We start from the raw sequence: 22,489 nt of genomic DNA on the forward strand, positions 1-22,489 counted from the left end.
GTTAGCTCATTGATTTCATTCGACAGTCTGCCGTTTGTTCCGCTACTCTGCTCTCTATCTTTCCCCACTCGGGAAGATCCATATTCTCTTTTATTCATCGTTAATAGAATCGAGTTTTAAGTCCTATCAAGAATTCTCCGCGTCACACGAATTGGCCCCTCTCATTCGAGCTTTTCAGATTGCTTACCCAAATCGAGATTTTCTTAATAAGTTTGCTCTGCGAGCGATGTGAGCGCTTTTCAGAGCTTTCTCTTATCGATAGACATTTTAATTTTATTCATGTTCGCGCCTATGAAAGGGAGGAAAAGAGTTACTTATAACACTTTTATGGAATTTTTCATTACTTTTTTTTATCCTCATAATTTTATATCCTCGTCAAATTCAAACAAGTACTCTAATCTGCAATTATTCATTTGTTAGTAATGAAAGACCAAATATACATATATTAAACATTTATATCTATTATTGCATCATATTATTGCATAAAAAACTCTTACATTATTTTTTTATTAATAGCTACACTAAAAAAATAATTATTAAATTAATAAATATTTATTTCAATATTGCCTAATAAATCATTTAATTAAAACAAATAAATATTTCTCTCAGTGTACATTAATACCTATTTAATATATATTCATTTTTTATTTCCTTCTATTATAATAATAAAAAAGACATGCTCTATGAAATATATTTAATCATATATTTTATAAAATAAAAGATTCAATTATATATTCCTTAGCCAAAAACTTCACTTAAAAAAAAGAAAAAAAAATAATAATTATATTACATTTTCTGCCTTGCGTTAATTTTGATGAGACAGCATTTTCTTGCGCGCACTGTGCGTGCGTAGCGGAAATGTATAATCATTATATGCATGTCCGGCATCCAATGAAGTAAATGGAAAGAGTAAATAAATAAAATAAGTGAATAAGAGGGGAAAAAACGATGCGCACGCTTGCTTCTAGTCTCGTTTTTTGGATCGATGCGCCTCGGAAAGATGAAATCTCCTGGGGGGCGGCGCGCGCGCGATAAATTAATGCGCTTTATCGCGGCTTCTTCAGGATCGTCCCGGCCGTTGTCGTCGTCAAAGGAAGCCGCGTTCGCCGTTCACGGGGAACCGTACAGAGTTAATGCGGATGCGCGTCTCTTACCGCTCCTTCTTGTGTCTCGCGAGTGCTTCCCTTCGGATTTCGTCCTCTTACCGCGACCGCGTATCCTGCCCACTTTGTTGCACATTTCTCCGCGTCATCAATTTAACAGTCTGTTACGCGCGAATATCCTCGGGAGCACATAAAAAAGTAATTAGCTCTCTTTTGCTTGGTGAGGTTAAAAATAATCTTCTGCAGTTTGTGGCAAACGATAATGTTTGTACGTCGTATGGGTTGCAACGGGACCGCGAGTTCGCATCGTAAAAATGATTCTGATGCATTGGGCTGACTCGAAGAGGATATGTATATATAACGAGTTCTTTTTTACAAATAAATTAAAATATAGAAAAAAGAAACGTGGTGAAAAAGAGAGAAATTGAAATAAAACTAAGTAATTGGAATATATTATTATATATAATATAACAATATATAAAAGATTAAAATTACGTGTTATATATAAATTATAATTATACTGTATGAGGTACATTGTGTGGAAATTTGATCATTAGAACTTATCTCTGATGAACTATCTTGCTGTTCATTTCATACAAAATCAATAAGCTTGCTCTTGCTCTTTTTCTTTTTTTTTTTTTTTATTTACCTTGCCTTCGGTCGTCATGTACCTTTCCTTTTTTTATTCAAACTGTTTCCACTGTTTCTTCGTCTCTTTCACGCTTTTTTTCACAATTGTCAGAGAAAAAGAATTGTCAATCGTACAATACGTGAAACTTGTATCGGTCACACTTCAGATTATTGACGACTCATATTAAAGAACGACATTCATACGGTATCGGTATCATAACGTAATAATTACATATTGATATATATGTAATTTTTTAATGATGGTACGTAAATATTATGAAGACGATTTCTTAATATTTTTTTTACACACATTTACCTAATTCGAAAAATTTAATTTCATATTTTTACATGATCTTTAAGCCTGGCATTTATTAATCGATATTATGCGCAGCGTTATCGGTAGCAGCAGTAGCGCAAATGTATTGCTAGACCAGACAGAAGTCACGCGCGCGAGTAAGATAATTAACGTTGATTGCTAGAAACTCCGCGGCTCGATTCAAATGCGCTTTTTTTTTCTCGGTAAAGATAGGATTAGCATAGATCTTTCCAAGGTCTTAATGCGCAGTAATTCATGACGATGATCGCTAGAAAAGGGGATCGCTAATATACTTCTCTGATTCGAGCGAGATATTCAAAATGAAATTCTAAAAATATCTTTGAGAATATAAAAAGTTGATCGAATTAATACTTATATTATAATATAATATTTACAAAACGCCTGACAATGAAATACGATGGAGATATAATTTGAAGGAACTCTTTTTATTGTACGCGCGCATTGTTAAGTTGTATAACAATCATGTCCGTCGAACACGCGTCTTGTCTAATAATACTGTGTTGGAGGTGTTACAGTTCACGTAGGTAAAATTAAATATCAATTAAATAGATAGCGTCATTAGATATATAAATAAATTATAGGTTCGCTTAACCTACGAATTATTTTATATTATTTACGCCGCATTACGGAGTAATATATAATATATATTACTTGCGCAAATTCTCTTATATATAATGCGATTAGATCTCTGCGATCGACATTTCTTCGATACGCTTACAATTAGTAAAATTCGCAGATGATTGACGATATATATTAAAGTATAATTTCCGTAATGGGCGTTAAGTAGAGTACAATTTCTGTCAGTCAGTTTCTTGTTACATCAAAAAACACTAATGCGAAATTTGAGTTTAGACTCTTCGATAACATACAAAATCTGCGCCATTCTATTTCGGCAATGAGAATTAAGACGAAAGGCTGCGTAATTTCAAACGACGACGAATGAAGTCGAAGATCGAATTACTATCGCATTCAAAGGTTTTCCATCTCTCCCCTAGAAATTGGATTTAATTTTACTAATAAAGATTATTACCTTTCTAATACGTTCACGGAGATCCAAAGGTAGCAGGGAGATATCTGCTCCTACATTACGATTGCCCAGGAGAAACTTGTGCCTGTTAATCCCGATTTCAATAAGAACCCTATATTATTGAATCCTCTCTCGACTTAAATACGTCCCTCGATCGATTCTTGGGACGACGAGAAAATCCCCGGAGTTAATTTCTTCTCCTATAATCATTCTCGAACTGTGCGAGACGTTGACCATCTTCGCGGAAACGAAAAGAGGAAGAAAAATCTGTATCAGTCTTTGACTGTCGCTTGCTCCTCTCGCGTCCTATTTGCAAACCGTGATCCATTCCTCCACCGTGCAGTTCTGACACTGGACGAAGCAGCACCAGTGAAACTTGCACTTGCATCGCTCCGTTCGCCGTTGCCGTACGACGTTGTAGCCCCTGCCGCAGCACAAATTCGCGCATCCGTCACCGCCGGCGCTGGTCTTGTTGCACCTGCGACCGGCGGTGCCGGCGATGTCGGCCGTCGGGTCCCGTTCGCAAAAGTTGGGCGACTTCTGATAGTAGAAGAGCTGCTTGCCGAGGTCCCGGGGTTTTCTCTTGCGGCCGGAACCGCCGTGATCGCGATGCTTCCTCTGCCTGTGCCGGCCATCGGGCCGCCTTCGACGCGATCCTCGAGCTCTGACAGACGGCGTCACGCTGCCCAGATTGCTCTGCGTCACCAGCACGGCGTTCCGGTAGCGATCCTTCAGGGCCTTCCCGACCATCCGGAAGTCCGGCGTGACCCTCCAGCAGGTCTTTAGCTCGCACGAACCGGACATCCCGTGGCACTTGCAGCGTACCTGCATGTTGTTCGCCACTGCCTGCAATTGTGGCGCAATGTTCGTCGGGATTAATCGAAATATTAATATTTGTGATCGCGCGAGATACTTTATTTACGTCGAACGTCGAATGCAAATCGAATATAAAGATTAACGCTGAAAAAAATTTGTTCATTTGTTTAGACAATTTATTTAATGTCTTCACCTTTTAATTATTTTGATATATAACAAAATAATGTTTAGTTGAAAGGCTTAGGCCTTTCAACTAAACATTATTTTGTTATATATCAAAATAATTAAAAGGTGAAGACATTAAATAAGCTAAATTATATTAATTAAAATTATTATAATTATTTCCGTATATTTTTTATATTAATTAAATTCATATAAGATCTACGAAAATACGTGTTGAAAAATATAAGATTTGAAGAAGGGACTTAGAAGGGTCGCTCGTTGTGTAGAAAAATTTCATACTTCGGTCGAGTGAAATTTAAATGAAAATTGATATAAGAATTCACAAAACAATCCATGTACAAAAGAAGGCGCGATCAGACATGCCTTGGTGGCCCCGAGTGACAAAGTAGCGCAAAGAAGCCGCTTCCACGTCGATTGACTTTGTACAAAACGGTCTGTCGTCTTTTTCATTTACGTCTGCCGCGATTTCTTTTTCGTTCAGGGAGGGCAGAATCGAATCCTTCCTCTTCAGATTGCGTTATTCGCGATGCCCGTACCGTCTTACGACATCGTCTGAAAAACTCCGGTTCTAACACGCTGTACAAACAGGTACGAGTCGCACGGATGCGCAGGGTGGTCAAGAGGAAGGGAGAAAAGAGGGAAGAAGGGAGAGAGGAGGGCTTAGTTTCTTTTAAACAAAGAGGTGTCGCGTACAAAACAGTTAATGAGTCTACGGCTGGGTGGTCCAGCCCGAGGCTTCGTCTTAATAACGTCGAGGCGAGAGAGCGAGCGTGGAGAGATCTATGGAGGAGAGAGGAGGAGCCTTTCTCTCTCTCTCTCTCTCTCTCTCTGTTGTTCTCCCTTACTTTCTTCCTCCCCCTCTCTTCTCCCATATACCTTTCTCCATTCCTCTTTCTCCCTCTTGTTTTTTTTTTTTTTTTTTTTTTTTTCCGTTCTTTTATCACGGAGGAGGAAAGGAAGAGAAGGACCGCTAAAAAGTAAAAGCCGGCGAAAAGGGAGGTAGAAAGGAGAACGAGGAGAGGAGAATCGCGCGCAGGATAATTCGGAGATCTCTCACGGACCCACGCAAGACGGCGTGCGAGCTACATTATTCGCAGACGGACCCGGCACGCGATTGCGAATTCGCTTCCTCTCCACTCGGCCCTTTAACGGTACATTTCTTGCGCGCGCGTCTGCTTCAAGATTTAAGATGGCGTATATTAAATTTATCGTGGGATACTGCGCGTATGTACCAAGCTTGTTATAAAAAGACGAGAGTTTGCAATCTTTATTTTTAAAAAATGCAGTTCGGCTTTTTTTATCGATACGTTCGCTCGATGTTTGCCTGCGTAGAATCCGGAGCAAAATTGATATATTAAGCGGAGCATAAAGCTAGAAGAAACTTTACGCGAAAGATATGAGTATAGGGTTGAAGCGAGGTACTTTGATTAATTTAATCAGCATTTTTTTTTTTAATTTAAATACACGAGCTATGTCAGAAGAGATGCGTTTACATATGCGTATATAATGCATTTTTTAAACTTATATATATATATGAATTACATATTACGAGGGTTTATATCAAATTAAAAAAAATTATCTATTATATAAATTTTTAAAGATTACATTAGGAAATATTAATTCATATTTCTAAAAAAAAAAATAAAATAAAATATATTTCTCATTTTTGAAAATATAAATATAATAATATAGGAGGCACGTAATATTTCTTCCTTCTCTATTCGTTAATGAATACGCTCATAATAAGGGAATTGAGCGACGTCAGGGATTACGAGGGTAGCACTTACCAAACGACCGGCTTGATTATTGTGTAGATTCACCGTAGACTGTATGTCGCCGCTTTTCTCCCGCGTGTCTAGGAACTGTCTCGAGAACTCCATGCCGTAGTCGAGATTGTGAGAGCAGCCACCCCACTTCCATTGAACGCCTCTGGCATTCACCGGAGTTTTACCCTTGTAATTCGAAGAATCGCAGCCGCAGGAAAGTAGGCGACCCATGCTGCAGGCACGAGCCACGTTATGAGCCACGCCAGCGGCCGAGATCGCGTACGCAAATGCAGTTTCCCTGTAACCTGTAACAGGTCGACGATCGGTTCACCATTGACCTTTCATTCGTGTTTCGACGGGAGTGTCAAAAGGCGAATCAACCCTCTTTCTCAATTTCTCGATTCTAACATAATAAAATTATATGTATAAAGTATGTTCTCTTGCGCAATTCTCTCTATTTTTTTTTTTAGAAATAAATATCGGGATGTCAACAAATGATTGTAAATTTTCTCAAATTGAGTTCCAGGGTGTCTAGCGGTCAGGGAAATCTGGAAAATTGGGCATTGTCAGGGAATTTGATAAATCTGGAATTGTTAGGGAAAAAGTCAGGAAATTTTACTATTCTTCTGGATTTTTTCACATTATTCTACATTTGTCTTAATAATTTGAAATTTTTTATTACAATAAATATAAACTTTTCCTTGACTCCCAGCACCTTAATCTTCTGTATTAAAAATTAATTCATCTACAGCGTGTTCGTTAATTTATATTTTCATCGTCGTGTTGTTTTATTTCAACGTGTTTGATAGAGACAAAACTAAAAAATTTGATATAATATAAATAAAAAAGGTGATTATTTAAATAGTTTATAGTGACATGTTTGTTTCGATTATCGTACATAATGCAGATTGTACAATTGATTTAAATTTTTGTTTTAACTTCCGAACCTTTTCATTGTTGACAAAAATATCTCAAGGATTTCATGATTTAACATTTAATTGATTTATCATATATGTAAATTATATATTTGGAAAAAATAATACTAAAACGTCAGGGAAAAAATTAATTTCTGGTCTTGGAAAATCTGAAAAAGCCAGGGAATTTTGTTCATTGCGAGTCTGCTGGACACCCTGAGTTTGCTATAACAAATGGATAATATAAACTTATTTAATGTATTGTGCGTCGATCTTTCGATACGAATGGAGGAGCAGGTAGCTCGACAGGTAATTCGAGATGCGAAGGTATTCGAGAAAGACAGTTGTCTCCGTTAGCAAATTGCTATCCGTCGTCAGCGACACCGACGCGGACACGACGCGGATAACATACGCAAGACTCGCGCTCTATCGCGGGTAAAGACAACGATCATGAAGCAGCGGGACACCGGAGGAGCTTCCGTAGAAGGGACTTCGGTAGCGGAGTTTGGGATGCGACAGACAGACAGCCATCAAGGCGCGGTTCAGAGGTAGATTATTCAGCCGTCCGTCAAAACAAAGCGCGGCCATCAGCAGCGGCGGCCGTCGAGCACATCCACATGTCCGCATGTATAATATAAACGATTTCGCGACGGGGTGCTCCTCCTCCCTTCGAGAAACGATACGATCCAAACTCCGCGAGAGTTCGAATAAATCGCGATTTCTCGCCCGATTCAACGGAAATCGCGAACGCGATCGCGTCGAGAATAGTATTGAGGTTCTCTTCTTTCCTCGACTCTTTCCGAGTTGAAAGATGCATTATTCGAGAATATTATACATATTTGTATATTTATGAAAAATTATGACATTAACAAAATTTGAGACAGAGCAGATTGATTTCTTTCGATCGTATCGGTTCGAAATTTTGTTTACAACAACGAAGAATCTTTTCGGAATCGCTGTCAACTCTGCTACACTAGATCACCCGACAGAATGAATCTGTTTAATCGTGTAATGCAGAAGGCAATCGGACAGCTGGCCGATTTTTTCTGAGATTCCCCGAACCGATAGAAATGTCGGGGATGAGAACTGCAGGGTGGACCCACCAATTTTCGGCGCGTACCATCCAACTCGATATCGCGACTCGCCAAGGACGTTAAGTTGCACGCCAAGAAATGCTCGTTCGCGTGAGACAAGGGAGATTCTTTATATGGTATTACACGATGGGAGGGGTGGTTGAGAGTTTTCGCTATATACGGCTATTGGCAGCAATGGCTGTTTTATAATGCAGATAGCTACCGTGCCGCGAGACCGTCGCTGTTTCCCGACAGCGAAAAGGACGGAGGGAGCGCATAATAAATCCTCCGCGAAGAGCTGTACGTCTCTCCTCCCAGGGACAGCGGAGAATCCGAGGTAGAAGAAGGAATCCTGCGGAACGCGCAGCGATCTCTGTTTCCTTCGCCTCGTCTCGTCGTGTAGAGGTCTTGACGTAGCGACGTAGTGACGGATGGTAGCGCAGGTCCTGCGCTACTCTCGCGCACGTGTCAGGCCCGAATCTCTATTTAGATAACTCAATAGATAGCGACCGGGGGGTCCCAGCAAGAATACGACGAGTGTCCTTCGGGAACGGATAGTCAGGAGACACAAATCAAACGGGTTCGACGAATCCGTTCGATTAACGACAAGCCCTTCCTTTATGCTTCTCTCTTTTATTAGCTCCACATTGCTTTCGAACTGTTACGAGTATATATTATATGTGTGTAGATTGATAATTGTAAGTTTTATAAGATTTAATAAAGTTTTAAAATGTATAAATTTCTTAAGTATTTTTGCAGATGTTATTATTTACTCTCTCTTTTGAACTTTGAATATTATGTATAAAAATATTATATACATGCATGTATACGTAGAGAATCTTGTTGAATCTTCTTGAAAAAATATCTACCACAATAAGAAATAAAAATGTTTGATTAATTTTACTATGTACATATTAATATATGTTTTATTGTAGTAAATATTAATCAGAGAAACTCTTCGAAAATTCTTCCAATATCATATTGTCTCACGATTATCATGATTTTCAGAGTAAGTTCTAAAAAAATTGCTCTGTGTATATATGTATATAATATTTTTAAACATAATGTTTAAATTTTAATTAAACAAAATATCTGAATAAAAATATTTTAGAATTATATATATTAGATTTAAATCTTTTATGAAAATTACAGTTATATAAATCAGTATATATAATAATGTATAAGTGTAGGGAGATAATATAGATAATTGAAAGCTGTTACTACATATTGCTATACTATTATTCGTTAATATCTTATTACAGAGAAGGTGTTGGTTCGTATAGCTGTTTAAATGATTTGATAAATCTTGCACGCTCAAGAGAATGTACCCTTCATAGATTTGAAATAAAACTGTGTAAGCCGCAGATTCGTTGTAATGGGTTTGCTCGATTAATAGAACTATAATTCGAGTGAATAGTTATTATTTATGTAGATGCTCGGCCGTTTTTTAATTATTATAAAATACAGGAGATATGTGCATATATGTGTATGTGTGTGTATATATTCATCATTCAGGCTATAACCTTCGTCTTCGCTTCTTAACGATGTTTCTTAACGAGTTCTACATATATCACGTTTGAGGTGATTTTTATGGAATCCTTCGTCGTCGGAATCCGCTACTCGAAGGGTCAAAGAGTGAGAGTCAATGGTCTGAGAAATAGAAGAAAGAGCTTTCATTTCGACGTTTTAGGCGTTTCCATATTTATAGCTATAAATCCTGTCGTCGCGGAGCATCGTTGCAGCGATCCGGTCCGAACTTCTTGTGTGGGCCTCAACGAGTCCGGTTGGAACGGTCGAAGATCGATTCCGTGTACTTTTCATAATACATTAAGTCGTTTTGCCGAAACCCGACGAAATCGTGACATTAGGCGAGAAAAGCCAGGGGGAGGTGGCGAGAGAGAGGGAAAGCAGGACCGCATTGAGAGCAACGAGAGGGCAAGAGGACCGTGTCCGAGTGATTTAGCTACAAACGGGCTCTTGTCGAGATGCCCGGGGACCCGAATTTGACACGGTGGATTTCTCGCAGACGGTCTCTCTCTCCACCTGGCCACCTTAAATAAGAGGACGGCTGTTGCTCGATGGACGGTGAGGTACGCGCTTTTCTCGGAAGCTACTGCCCTCTGACTCGAGAGCCAAAATCTAATAACGACCGACCGGTTGTTGCCGATGTTACGGATAATCGATGAATTGGACCTTTTTCGCGTGCCTTGGTCCCGCAATGGGACCACGAATGTAAGGGCGGTTTTTGTCATCACGAATATCCGTGCGATTGATGCGATCATTTGGGATTTCTCCGCGGAATGGTGTATCTTATTCATGCAGCGATTAAACATACATATTGCACACATAAGATATAAGGGAAATATTCGTAGAATTTTGTCCGACGAAAGACAACGTATCTTTTACGATAAAGAAATTCAAAAATTAATGATCAAATATGTACTTATATTTCTCTTATCTTATACTCTTTATTTCTCCATCGCATGAAAAGGGAACCGCGGAGAATGAATTTGATGGGAACGGAGGCGAAATATTCGCAGAGAGAAAGGGAATGAAATTCATCGGAGTAAGTATAGTCGAAGGTATCTCGTTAGGATTCCACGATCGGTCAGGACGGGTCGCTTTACATAACTCTTGAAAAAGTCGTGGAATCGACACCTCCTCCCGTCTCGCGGGCAAAAAAAGGCGTACCGATCCACGGAGGCAGATAACGAGAGGCCGGACGGGATGCGGGCCCCCGAACGAGCTTAAGCTTTCAAGTCAGGTGCGCCCGATGTCGCGCTCTCGCGCATTCGTCCGACACGATATATGTTTCCTCTTTCGGCGCACGTACGCGCCACGACGAATTTATATGTCACACCGGAATAGGCCGACCGCAGGGTCTTCTTATGGAATTGGGACAGGTTTTCGGAGTCTGCCGCCGTGTGCGCTTTGATTTAAGAAAACGCGGGCGCTTCGTGTCACCTCTCCCGTCGTCGTAAAAGATTCCACTTTGTATTATTCCCTCGAGAAACACGTTTATCTGGCGATTACACGAGAGAACTTTCGTTCCCGTAAACGCGAAATATCATCGAATCAAATTTTCCAGTCGGACCGATTTGTCACCATATCTCTAACAGAAAATAAATTTTATATAATGTAATGTATTTTCTTCGTGTAACAAATAGATTATTTGAATAGTTTGCTTTATCTGATCAAGATAGATTAATTTTCTTTTATAAAGATTGCAGAATGATTTAATTTTACTTCGAAAAAATTACTTAAGAACTTCGTCCCTGAAACTACATTGTTTCGAGAGATCTGCGATACACACGGTAAAAACTTTCGGCTGCTTTCGTACTGTTTTTCACATAATTTTACCAGTCATTTCAGTTCTTTAATGGAGTCTTATACGTTTCGTTCATTTGTATTTATAGCGCGAGCCGAGACGAATTTAATGATCCAGGAAACATTAATTCGCCATTAGCAAGCCGACAGCTTATTAATCACGAGTTCAGATCTGATCAGATAATTTCGCTCCTTAAGTATTCTCGGTACCTCGTTGAAGAAGGACGCTGCTCTGTTGAATTCTACTGCTGGGTGTGAGGGACGAGCAATTCCACCTGTGCCACATGAATTGATGCTGACACTCGGATATGGCCATTTGCAGGCCCTTCGTCGCGGCTACGGTAACATCGGGATTTCCGTGGCAGAGCTCGCGTTGCTCCTTCGTCAGTCCCGGTATGCCGTTACAGACGACGCTGTCGTTCCAATCATCCACGGAATTGCTCATTAGGCTAACTGCGCTGAAAAAGATAGAGAAATATTAATCGATTCATCGCTCATTTCTTCGATCGTCATAAGTGGTTACGATTAAGGATAATAGACCGTGTCGTGATTAAATACGTCAAATGAGCTTCGCTCTTTTTTTTATCGAGATCAGACGAGCTGGAAGATGTATGGCGAAATAAGTATGATATTTTACGACTTCTATATTCTTGATAGAGAAATCACAAAGGGTGTACCTTGAGGAACGCTGTTTCAGGTTTCTCACGTAAAAATGCACAAGAATCCTCGTAAAATGTCGCCATTGAACGCGGTATGAAAGTGTAAAAAGAGTAAATGGAGCTTTTACGCTTTTCAACGAGCCTCTGTTACGGCTGATAAAATCGTTAACGACGGACGCGCGCAATTAATTCCGTCGTTCGATTTAAATCGCAAGTTTCGAATAGCGAGGCGAATGATTTTCCCACGGGAGCGGTCGCTGATTCGATCGATTTGAGTGATTTTGGCTTCGGGGAATCTAGCTGAAGGCATTCCACGTGTTCACGATATGGCATGATCTTCTTTCACAGTTCCCTTAATGCTTTCGTCCCTTCTCGTTCCCGGTTATCGAATTCCCGATCGCGCATCACGCGTGGATCAGACGTTTATTAAAGGTATACACTACTTTTTCTCGATCTTCGCGACTCTGATCATTCTTTCGATTATCAGATACGCGCGCGGACATGCAACATGTGAAAAACGTTGGTTAACTCCCTTCACGCCTTTCTCGGAATATTTCACGGAAGAGAAATTGCTTTGCGTGTCATAAATCACTATCTGTTCTATCACGTGTGTCCGGAGGGATTTTCACGAAATCTCCAATATTAATTTTAATGCGAGAAATTCTTTGACTATACATGACTTGTATAATTGAATATTTACTGCTGCTTCCCTATCGTCAAATGTTGAGAAAATTACAGTATCTCATGAGAAATTAACGAAGAAGAAAAAAATGTGTAATAAGCTGTAAGTATTTACCGCCAAGTTAGAACTCGCATCCTAGTCTTTTCATCGCCGTTATTTCTCTTCCCGGTTGCGAACGTACATATTAGTTTAGCATGTGTCGAGTGTAATTAGTGACGACGTGCGGAAGCACGGGAGCAGCCGGTCAAGCTCGCCACCTGGTTAAACTCGCGAAACTGATTATCGTTGAGTTCTTCGCAGATAACGGTGCGCAAGCAATTGCACTATGGATGATTACTGGTACTGAGATAGTAGGAAACATTTTCGATATTTCACAATTAATATTTCAGGAAGAGCAGGGGAAGATTAAACTATTATTTATTTATATACTCTCTGAAATAACTCATTCGATTGATTAGCAATTTTGCTTTCGATTTACGAATCGAATTATATATAGAACAATAATATAGAATTATATATTTTAGAACGTGACAATTTTGATAGTAGAAAGCATCGATATTTTACAATGAATATTTTAGGGAGAGCAGGGAAAGAATAAACCATTATTTATTGATGTACTCTCTGAAATAACTCATTCGCGGTTAATTAGCAGTTTTGTTTTCGATTTACGAATCGAATTATATACCTATAGAACAATAATATAGAATTATATTTTTGAACGTGACAATTTTGGACTGATAATAAATATAATTTTGCAAATAATTAGCGTTTCCATTAGGCGAGAGTTTCTATCTGTTCGAGTAAATTTAGGAATTACCATTTAAAATTGAGATGTTGATTATATTTTATTTTTATTTGAATATTAATTAAAGAAATTTTGAATATACACGGAAAGAATTTTCTCGTAGAATTTATCCTGAAAATTGTAATTATAGGACAATATGATAGAAGAATTTTTTAAGTTTCTTTGTGTGATTAATATTTACCATAATAAAAAATATTAATATGTACATAATAAATTTTACTATGTGCATAGTAAAATAAGTCGAACATATTTTATATCTCATTGTGATAGATATTAATATTTTTATTGTGGTAAATATTAATCAGAGAAACTCTTATAAAATTCTTCCAATATCATATATATTATCTCACAATTACTATAATTTTTTTCTTTCAGGGTAAATTCTACAAGAAAATTCTTTGTATGTGTATCGTTAAGACATATATAGAATTTTATCCAAATAGAACTAGAAATTAAAAACATAATGCGGTTGCATAATTTTTAATTTCTATTTATACTTCGATAAGACGCTCTATATCCCCAATAATACAATTCTTTGCAATTGATATTATTAAATTGATAAAGTAGGATCGACCCTTCTCTGTAAATGGCGATTTCAAAATTTTGCTCGGACAGATAGAAACTCTCGCCTAACGGAGACGCTCGTACGGAAGTATCGGAGAATCGGAGCCGGCTGCATCTCCGAATCTGTATACGATGCAGCACTAATCGCGGTCTGGGCCTTGCGCGGCTGCACAGCGCGCACTTTTGCGCACGCGTGCGTTGCTCACGGGCGTCCGCTTTCCTTCGTCTTTACGAGGCCGAGGTCAAGAGGTGCGAATGCTTTCAAAGAGCCGATGTAAAACCGTTTCTATCTTGCCGTCTGTTTCTGCCATACAGCGCGCTCTGCACGAAGGGGGATATTCATCCCCTGCTTGGTCGCGATAACGGCATCCATCTCTTGGCAGAGGAGCTCTTAAAGCGCTATCTTAAGTGACGGCTGCTGCCTAATGGTCGCGTATCGTAATACCGCGCCGTAGCGTACCGGGTGTTAATTAATTTCGAGGTGGAGAAAAGAAACGACAGAAGCGTGCGTGCGTGCGTGAGTCGAAACGCGCGTCGGTCTATCGAAAGAAAGAGATAGGAGGGTTCCTTTCGTTCGTTTGTCGCTGCGAGACCAACAGAGTCGTCATTCCCTGTTACCGCATTCTCTATCAAAATTCTAGGCGATCGTATTTTGAGGATTTTTTACAGCCTTTTTAGTAGTTTGCCGGATATATTTACAGTTAGTAAATATGAGCTATAAACCCTTATCTATCGAATTGTTGAGTTAATGCCTTGCTTTTCCGGGGGGTACGTCATTTTCTCTTATACGAATTCTAATCCTTTAATTTTTCTAAATAAAATGGTTTTGATATAAGTCTAATAAAAGAACAGAATTATTAAGAATTATATTGAAGACGCGCATTTTTGATTGATTATCTGGATAATATTGCAGCTAAAAATATGATTTTAAAATTAAGCATTTCTCTCTCTCTCTCTTCTCTTTGTAGCGATTTATTCGGGATGGCACAAATTAAGTGCAGCAAAAGTGAAAAATTGCCTGCGATGCGCTCAGTCAGTAAAGCCAATAATTTTATGAAAATTAACGTAAGTCGTTAACACGTGAATATATCAACAATTCCTATCGACGATCATGGAACTCGCAAGATTGGCCAACAGCGCGAAAAGATCGCCTTCACGATCATTAATCTGCTCGTAGCGCCTCCGGAGCGGTTGATTTTATTTTTCTTGAAGGGACCCTCGGAGGGTCCTGCGAGATGTCACGGGTGCAAGGCTCTCCGTGGGTCGCTCGGTTATCTGCGGGTACAAATTAGCGGACGAGCTTCTTCTAAAGTAAAAGCTGCGTATAGCACCCGAATAGCGCGAACGAAGAAAGAGGCGCAAGACGAAGAAAAAATCGACGACAGCGAAGGCGAGGACGGGGCGAATGGGTGATAATAAGAAGAAAAGGGAAGAAAGGCCCTATGGAGATACTACGGTGTGTGGGAAAAGAAACGACGGTGTGGAAGAGGTGGGGTTTTAGGGTCGTGGGGTTATTGAGAGCTCCCATTACCGGTACACCGTTGCAGCCTCGCTATCTTTCGCGCTATTGATGATCTACCGAAAGCAGATTAATGATCTTAACTTCTTCAACAAATTACGGAAGACACCGTGTACCTGCGGAGGAAGTCGGATTGTATCAAGAGATTCTTTTCTGCTACCTCTTGCGCGCGCGCATTTTCGGCTTCCCTTCTTCGCTTCTGCATGCGTCTCACTTTGCGATTAAGGTACGGATATGTGAAGCGATCGTTTCATCCCTTATAATGATTGCGCAATCATAATAAGAGAGTGCAAAACTTGGTTTACTAATCGCTTTACTATCGGTAGCAATTACTCCAAACTATATGTTATACATATATATGTTTATTCTATCGAAAGGATCATTTCTTGGTCGTACATCTCTCGACATATGTATTAAAAATGGGTGGTGATTTTTTTATAATACACTGAAAAAATTCATGTACTTTTACATGGAAATTACTTGTTCAAAACTTGAAAAAAATTACTTAATTATCACTGTAATTTTTTTAAGTAAAAATACATATTAAATACATATTATATAAAAATATATGTAAAATATAGGTAAAATTACTATTTTATGCAAAAATCACTTGTAATTTGAAATTTAGTATTTTTACTTTATATTAGAACCTTATTTTATAAGCATTTATCTATTTTATTTATAACATTATTTTATAACATTTCCATGTTCAGTGGAATAATTTTAATCTTGAAAATATATATAAGAATATATTTTATATGAAATTACATATAATCTGTAATGTTTCATATGGGTAGCAATATTGCATGATTATGCTGGGTAAAAAACCCAGCACAATCATGTAATTTCACACAAATATTTTTCTCAGTATACTTTGTCAAACTTTATTAAAAAATTCGATCAAAAAGATAGATGCTGTCATATGTGGAACTGATGTTATAAGAGTTAACGTCAAATAAATGAAGATTGATCATGTATAAATATGACACGATATATCATCAATTAGAAATTAGAAATACGTTCATCCGATGCTATATTTCGAAATGAAGTAACGAGATGATGTAAACGCGATTTCTTGCGCAAACGCTTGACATTGCGCTTTTAGCGGCCGTTATAATTCCATTTCGCTTCGGACGCTCGATCTCATGGGAACCCGCTGGGCAAATCGGAGACGAGATACGCGAGCGCGTGTCCCGCATTTTTGCAATAATCCAAGGGATCGCACAAGAATCCAAGATGGCGACGACGCGGGAAGGGAGAGAGATGTACGTATTTTATTTAACCCCGTTCCGGTTTCTGCTCGCGGAGATGAGAGAGGGGAACACGGCACGGAATTTCACATCTAATGGGATATACCTAGTGGAAAGAAAAAGAGAGAGAGAGAGAGAGAGAGAAAGAGAACTTGCTTTTTTTCACGATCCGACTCACGAGAATACCTGCGGTAGATATCGAGGTGCCTCGCTCTTCCCTCGATCTTTACGAGAGTAAATCGATTTCGCGGCGAGTACATTGTAAGGAATGCGATAGTCTGCGAATTACGTTCTGCAGATGGTATCTAACGCGTAAGTTACGGCGACCTGTAACTTTGCGATAAAACAGGATTCTTCTTTAGTTCGTCAATTCAATCTTTCGTAAAATATTTCGCATCGCGAAATCTTTTGTTAATAAATCTTTAGTTTCCGTTTATATATTTCTTTCCCTTAAGAATATCAATTTCTTGAAAATAATATCACATCTGAGAAATCATAAGTCGCACTTATCCATTCATCACAAGTTACCGCACATCCGGAAGATCTCTCTTTCAGAATGATTCAGAAATCTCTTCCGATTCTGATCATAAGTATGCTACTTGAAAACAGTGTCTTTAAGGTTTTATCGATTTGATCGAATTTCTTTCTGTTTTCAATTAATATATATTCGCGTATTTCTTTGTCTAATTTCGATTGTTTAATTAGTCGTGAGAAAAATTAATATTCAATTTATTTAGCTTATTAAATTCACCATGAGAAAACCTGTTAATTAAAACAATATTAATTATACGAGGAAATAATTATTTCCTTCTGTTTTGACAGCAAAAATATTCAGAAATATTTCAATGTTTAAATGGATTTTATCGACTAGTTTAAAGTACACGTAGCTTCTACACACTAAATTCTGTCATTACTTTTACGCTGATTTATTCGCGATGCGTGAATCAGCGTAAGAATCACAATATATGTCAGGGAAAATTGTGTGCACATACGTGTCGAAACGTTGAGGATGCGTGTTGTGCGCGCACGAACCAGTTTATTGACTATTATATCATCAAAAGCGTAATTCAATGCCGTCCTGCAAGTCTGTCACGTGTAAGTATACGTGAATATGCGTGAATCTACTCACACACGTTCCGTTCCCGGATGCTAGGCGTAATTATTTACAAGAAGCAACGCGTGAGTCTCAGAGAAGAGCCTTTTGACGAAGAGTCGTTCGTGTGTATATATTTCGAGAACTTGTGGCGAATCATTGATGATTATCGGGTACGATACCTCGCCGGACGACGACAAACGAGAAACGTTATTATTATCACGAAACCCTGCGATTATAAAATTTATTACTTGACACTTTTATACGCGCGATACCGGATTTTACGACTACAGTGCGCCTGATTGACAGCTCTGTAAGTTTTACCAACGCAGCGATCTTTTTTTATCGATGTGATGACTTAATGACGAAAGAGAGAGAGAGAAAAAGAGAAATTCTCTCGAGTGTTAAATAAGAGAAAAGATATTACCTAATATTATTGAATACCTATAAAATATTTGCCAAAAAGAGAGAATATGCAATTTTCATGTTTGCATTTTTTAAGTAACAAATAATAATCCTCTTTGAAAATGTGTATTCGCATGGATACGTATATACACCTGTCTCAAATTGTCAGTAGGTCTATTTAAACAATTAAAGCGATCCCTTTCAACGCGCATTGTCACAAAACCGACCCACCGGTGTGCTTTTCGCAAAAAGAAAAAAAGAAGTCGTTTGAGGCAATCCCGGAACACACAAGGCGCGATAAGTATTACGATCGAAAAGCTATAATAAAGATCGCAGCGGGATCCATTCTTCGCGATACGGAGCCTCGGTTGGAGCGGCCTATTTGCACTTCGTCATTGTGCATCTCTATGGAACCGTCGATACGACCGCCGGGTCGACGAGGAGCGCGCGCTATTGATGGATTCTTTCCGCAGAGGAGACTAAGAGAGTGGCTCCGTGGAGTCAGGAACACACAGAAGAAGACGCGCCGCGGAAAAAGACGTGGAAGAAGTCGGTCTCTTGCTACCGCGCTCGTAAATTTCTCTCGTCGAGATTAGACACGGCCGCTCTCGTCGCAGCTTCTCCTCGGTTGTCCCGCGACATTGTCGTGCCCTTCGGTGTACCTTATTCGTATACCTTCGCGCGGGACGTGAATTTCGTGAACGACTTCGCGATTTGAAGCGCTCCGTCGCAGCGGACGAATAAAGCCAGCTGAGAGTGACGTTTTGACGTCTGCATTATGGTGCATCGCGGCGCGTCGGAGTATCGCGTGGATCGAACAAGTACGAGAATACGACCTTCTCCCCGGAAGAGTATTCGCGGCGACGATGAAGTGTGAAGTGTGAAGGGGGAGAAAAAGGGGGAGAATGAAGAGGATGAGAGAAATCGTGTATCGCTGGTCAATCACGAGGAAGAATAGATAAAACGTTTAAGCGAAAATAAATTGGCGATGATGATGATGGTGAACGAACACGTAGGGAATAATGAATATGTATAAGCTAACGCGCATAATCTAAGAACGATTATGCGATCACCTTATAAATTTGATACGTACAACAGTTTGTTTTGTACGGCGCCTATATTCTAATTTGTGAAATTTAAATGAACAAAATTTACATATTGGGAATCTTGTATACCTAAGGTGCATAAAAAATATATTACTCGATTACATCTTATTTTTAGGGTAAAATTAAATCTGTCGATGTCAGTATTGAATTTACTATAGTTTTTCATGAATGTGAAAAATTGTTTTTATTTTTGAATATTAATGAAGTTTTAATATATCAAAAGATTCTATATATCTATAACAGAGCGTTGGATAAATTTGTCGCATTTTACTTCGCTAATTGCAACAAATATTTAATTTGGAAAATACAAAATTTCTGGACTATATATTATTATTTATAATTTACGATTAGGAATTTATATTATCAATTCACACACGCAATACCATTCTTTCGCTTTCTCTTTTTACGAGATTAAATAACGAATATAAATAATTTAAATATATAAATGTTTAAAGACACGAACGATGTGAAATATTCACACGTGCTCACAGTTTTCATTCCAACTGTCGCGATCGTACAAATCGTACTTGAAACATATTAAAAAAAAAAAAAAAAGTGCAAGGGGTTCAACACGTGATTATTAAGAGATCGCGATGATAGTTACCAACGATGCTCGAACAGAATCAGCAGAAGAGCGACAACGGGGCCGATTCTCGTGGCGATCCTGGACGGCGGTCTGTTGTATGCGCGTCCTGTACGAGTTGGAGGCATCCTGTCATCGCCCCGAGGACGTCTCCTCTTCTTTGCCCACTTTAAAAGAGTCGAGTGCGACCCTTCGTCCAGGGCTGCACACCCCTAGCACCCGAACGGAAGGACCCCTCGCTCGAGATGATGCTGAAGTTGCTCCCGTTCTTGCCTCCCTCTTTCTCTCTTTCTCGTCCGCCTTTCTCTTTCTTTGCCCGTATTCTCCGGTCCCTCTCCTACTCTTTTCGCTGCGGTGCCTGTGATCAGCAGCCTGGCACGCGTCGAGGACTCGCCCCGGGCACCGGCGCTTCTCCTTTGACGTTCCGTGCGATTCGAGAACTCCCAGTTTCGCCGCTTCGAGGGTTCGTTTCGAAAACCACCCCGAGACAATAATATTCCGCGGCGATCGGGCGATTCATCGAGTGCCTACGCGCTTCAATCTCGGCAGGCTTGCTCGATGACGAGATCCGTAGACGTGTAATCACCTTTCTTCTTGTGACTCGTTCGTCTGGTAATGATGCTCCACTATCCTTTGATGCACCACTTACGCGTACGTTCTCTCATTAAAGGGGTCTCCGTTGCGTTTATCGAGGCAATTTTTTTTGCTCAAATATTGTTAGATATACTTATCTCTTTCGAAGGGAAATACTGAGGGTTGATATTCTGCTCTAGCGTAGATCCAGACTTCGTCGAGGTATACGATGAGGTCACTATCACTAAAGTCTTTGTCGCACCAGCTCTGTTCTTTCTGTCTTTGGCATTCTCTTCGGCGCTGGAGAAGGACTTCGGCATAACTCGCCTCCGAACGATCTCTTTATCCGATTTGCTGCACCGCGAAGTCGCGGATCACGACACCTTTCTCGGCGAAATCTAATCGAAGATCCAGTGACATCCTGTCGTCCCTTCGCCTTCTATCGCTTTCTCTCAATTTCTCGACTCGTTAGGCGGAAAGAGATAGATAGGAGAGCTTGACGTCTCATTCGGCACTTCCGGTGTGTGTGCGCTCGCGGCGAAGTGTCAAGCTCAAATAAAAGAAAAGTCGCCCTCCGGATCCTCCTACTCCTCCCACACACGGACCATCACAATCTTCCCCCTTCCCCGCCTCTCAGCTACAGGTCTTCTTCCTCTTTCTCCTCAACCACCGCTTCTTCCTCTTCCACCGTGGCTTCCTCTGCCTTCCTCTTTCCCTCGCAACCGCACCTATCTTTCGCTCAGCTCGTGCAAACAGTTGAATAGCAAACTTCCCGCGATCGTCACGCACGGTGTGACGATGATGACAGAACCAGGCGAGGCTTTGAGGATTGCGGAAGAGAAAGACGTTGAAGAGCGGATGGGGGATATAAGGGAAAGACAAGAGGTCTGATCCTCTTCGAGGGACTCTAAAAGCGAAGATCGCGTTGGTGGTGCGAACAAGATTCTCGCCGAAGTCTCGAAAAGTACGAGATCAAAGATCGAGGTTGTCGAGAAATCACAAATGAGGCATTGGGAAATGATAGGAAATTTTGGAAACGTCAAGAAGCACAATATACGATCGTATATATATATGTGATGATCGAGAAGAGCAGCTGCTCGATCGAGGAACTCAAGAAGATCGCACACTTTCGTTATCCCCGTTATACTTTCCTCTTTTTCGTACGCTGACACGCTACCGTAGAACCGGAGAGATGGACAGAATCTGGACGATTCCACCTCTGTTCAAGACCGACGAGGAGCTGTCAGGGAGATCGCTCTGTCTATGATGAACTCGGTGCGCAGTGCGCGGCTACGGGGGCTCTCCTCGCTCTCCCATAGGGAGAGAAAGGAGATAGGGAGCAGTATAGGCACGAAGGAACCAACTACCCCCCCACCATAACCACCACCATCCGGACCACGACTACCACCACCATCGGCCACTACCCCGAGATTCGATGTGAGAGACGAAGAGGTACGGACAGAGACCGACTTGGCTCGGACGAGGACGACGTGATGTCGAGAGGGACCGTGAAAAGGAAAAATAGCGGAGATAGCAAGCGTGCGAGAAAGAGAAAGATGAAATGCATACACCATATCTAAGCTCTCGCATTCTATACATCTCTCTTTTTCCCTTTGCCTTTCCCATCCTCGGTTTTTTCCACTTTTGGGGCGACCCATTCTTGAAAAATTGTCTGAAAGTGTTTTCCCTTGGTCACTCAGATAAACCCCAACAGGTACACGCTGACATCAGCAATCTGAATTTCGGGGTGTGTTTGTTCTAACGCAAAATATACAATATTAATTTTTATTTATATTTTATCATCTCTCGTGATTCATAAGTGTATGCTATTCTATAACGCACATTGTATTTTTTACTTTATTATTTTTATTGTTATTTATTTTTCATGTGATTTTCGGCGAGAAAAGAGAAATTTTTCGATTCTAAATTTTTGATTAAAAAATCAACATTTGTGAAAAGAAACTAGAAGAGCAATATATAAAAGAAGTTTTTGAATTACTTAACTGGTTCAATACCATTATTTCTATACATTAATCATTAATATTTGAAATAAGTAACACTAATAATTAATCAA

The 22,489-nt window shown here is 39.8% G+C and overlaps 1 protein-coding gene across 1 annotated transcript; it reads right to left on the bottom strand.

The window, feature by feature from the left end:
* Window positions 1-2,476: 2,476 nt before the first annotated feature.
* Wnt10 (Wnt oncogene analog 10) lies at window positions 2,477-21,010 on the bottom strand. The gene is made up of 4 exons (XM_029300760.2): window positions 19,864-21,010; window positions 11,387-11,634; window positions 5,884-6,167; window positions 2,477-3,943 (listed from the first exon to the last, which is right to left on the bottom strand). The coding sequence occupies exons 1-4, from the start codon at window positions 19,968-19,970 to the stop codon at window positions 3,404-3,406; spliced, it is 1,179 nt and encodes a 392-aa protein (XP_029156593.1). The 5' UTR covers window positions 19,971-21,010; the 3' UTR covers window positions 2,477-3,403.
* Window positions 21,011-22,489: the final 1,479 nt, after the last annotated feature.

The sequence above is a fragment of the Nylanderia fulva genome, unplaced genomic scaffold (genome assembly GCF_048542155.1).
Source record: "Nylanderia fulva isolate GAGA-0341 unplaced genomic scaffold, ASM4854215v1 Scaffold14, whole genome shotgun sequence".
Classification (NCBI taxonomy): Eukaryota; Metazoa; Arthropoda; class Insecta; order Hymenoptera; family Formicidae; genus Nylanderia; species Nylanderia fulva.

Excerpts from the sequence above, each read along its gene's own strand:
- Wnt10 (XM_029300760.2), bottom strand. The coding sequence starts at position 19,970 with ATGCCTCCAACTCGTACAGGACGCGCATACAACAGACCGCCGTCCAGG. Across the intron at positions 11,635-19,863 it reads ATTCTGTTCGAGCATCGTTG|CGCAGTTAGCCTAATGAGCA; the intron begins GTAACTATCATC and ends TATCTTTTTCAG. Across the intron at positions 6,168-11,386 it reads CAGCGTCCTTCTTCAACGAG|GTTACAGGGAAACTGCATTT; the intron begins GTACCGAGAATA and ends GACCTGTTACAG.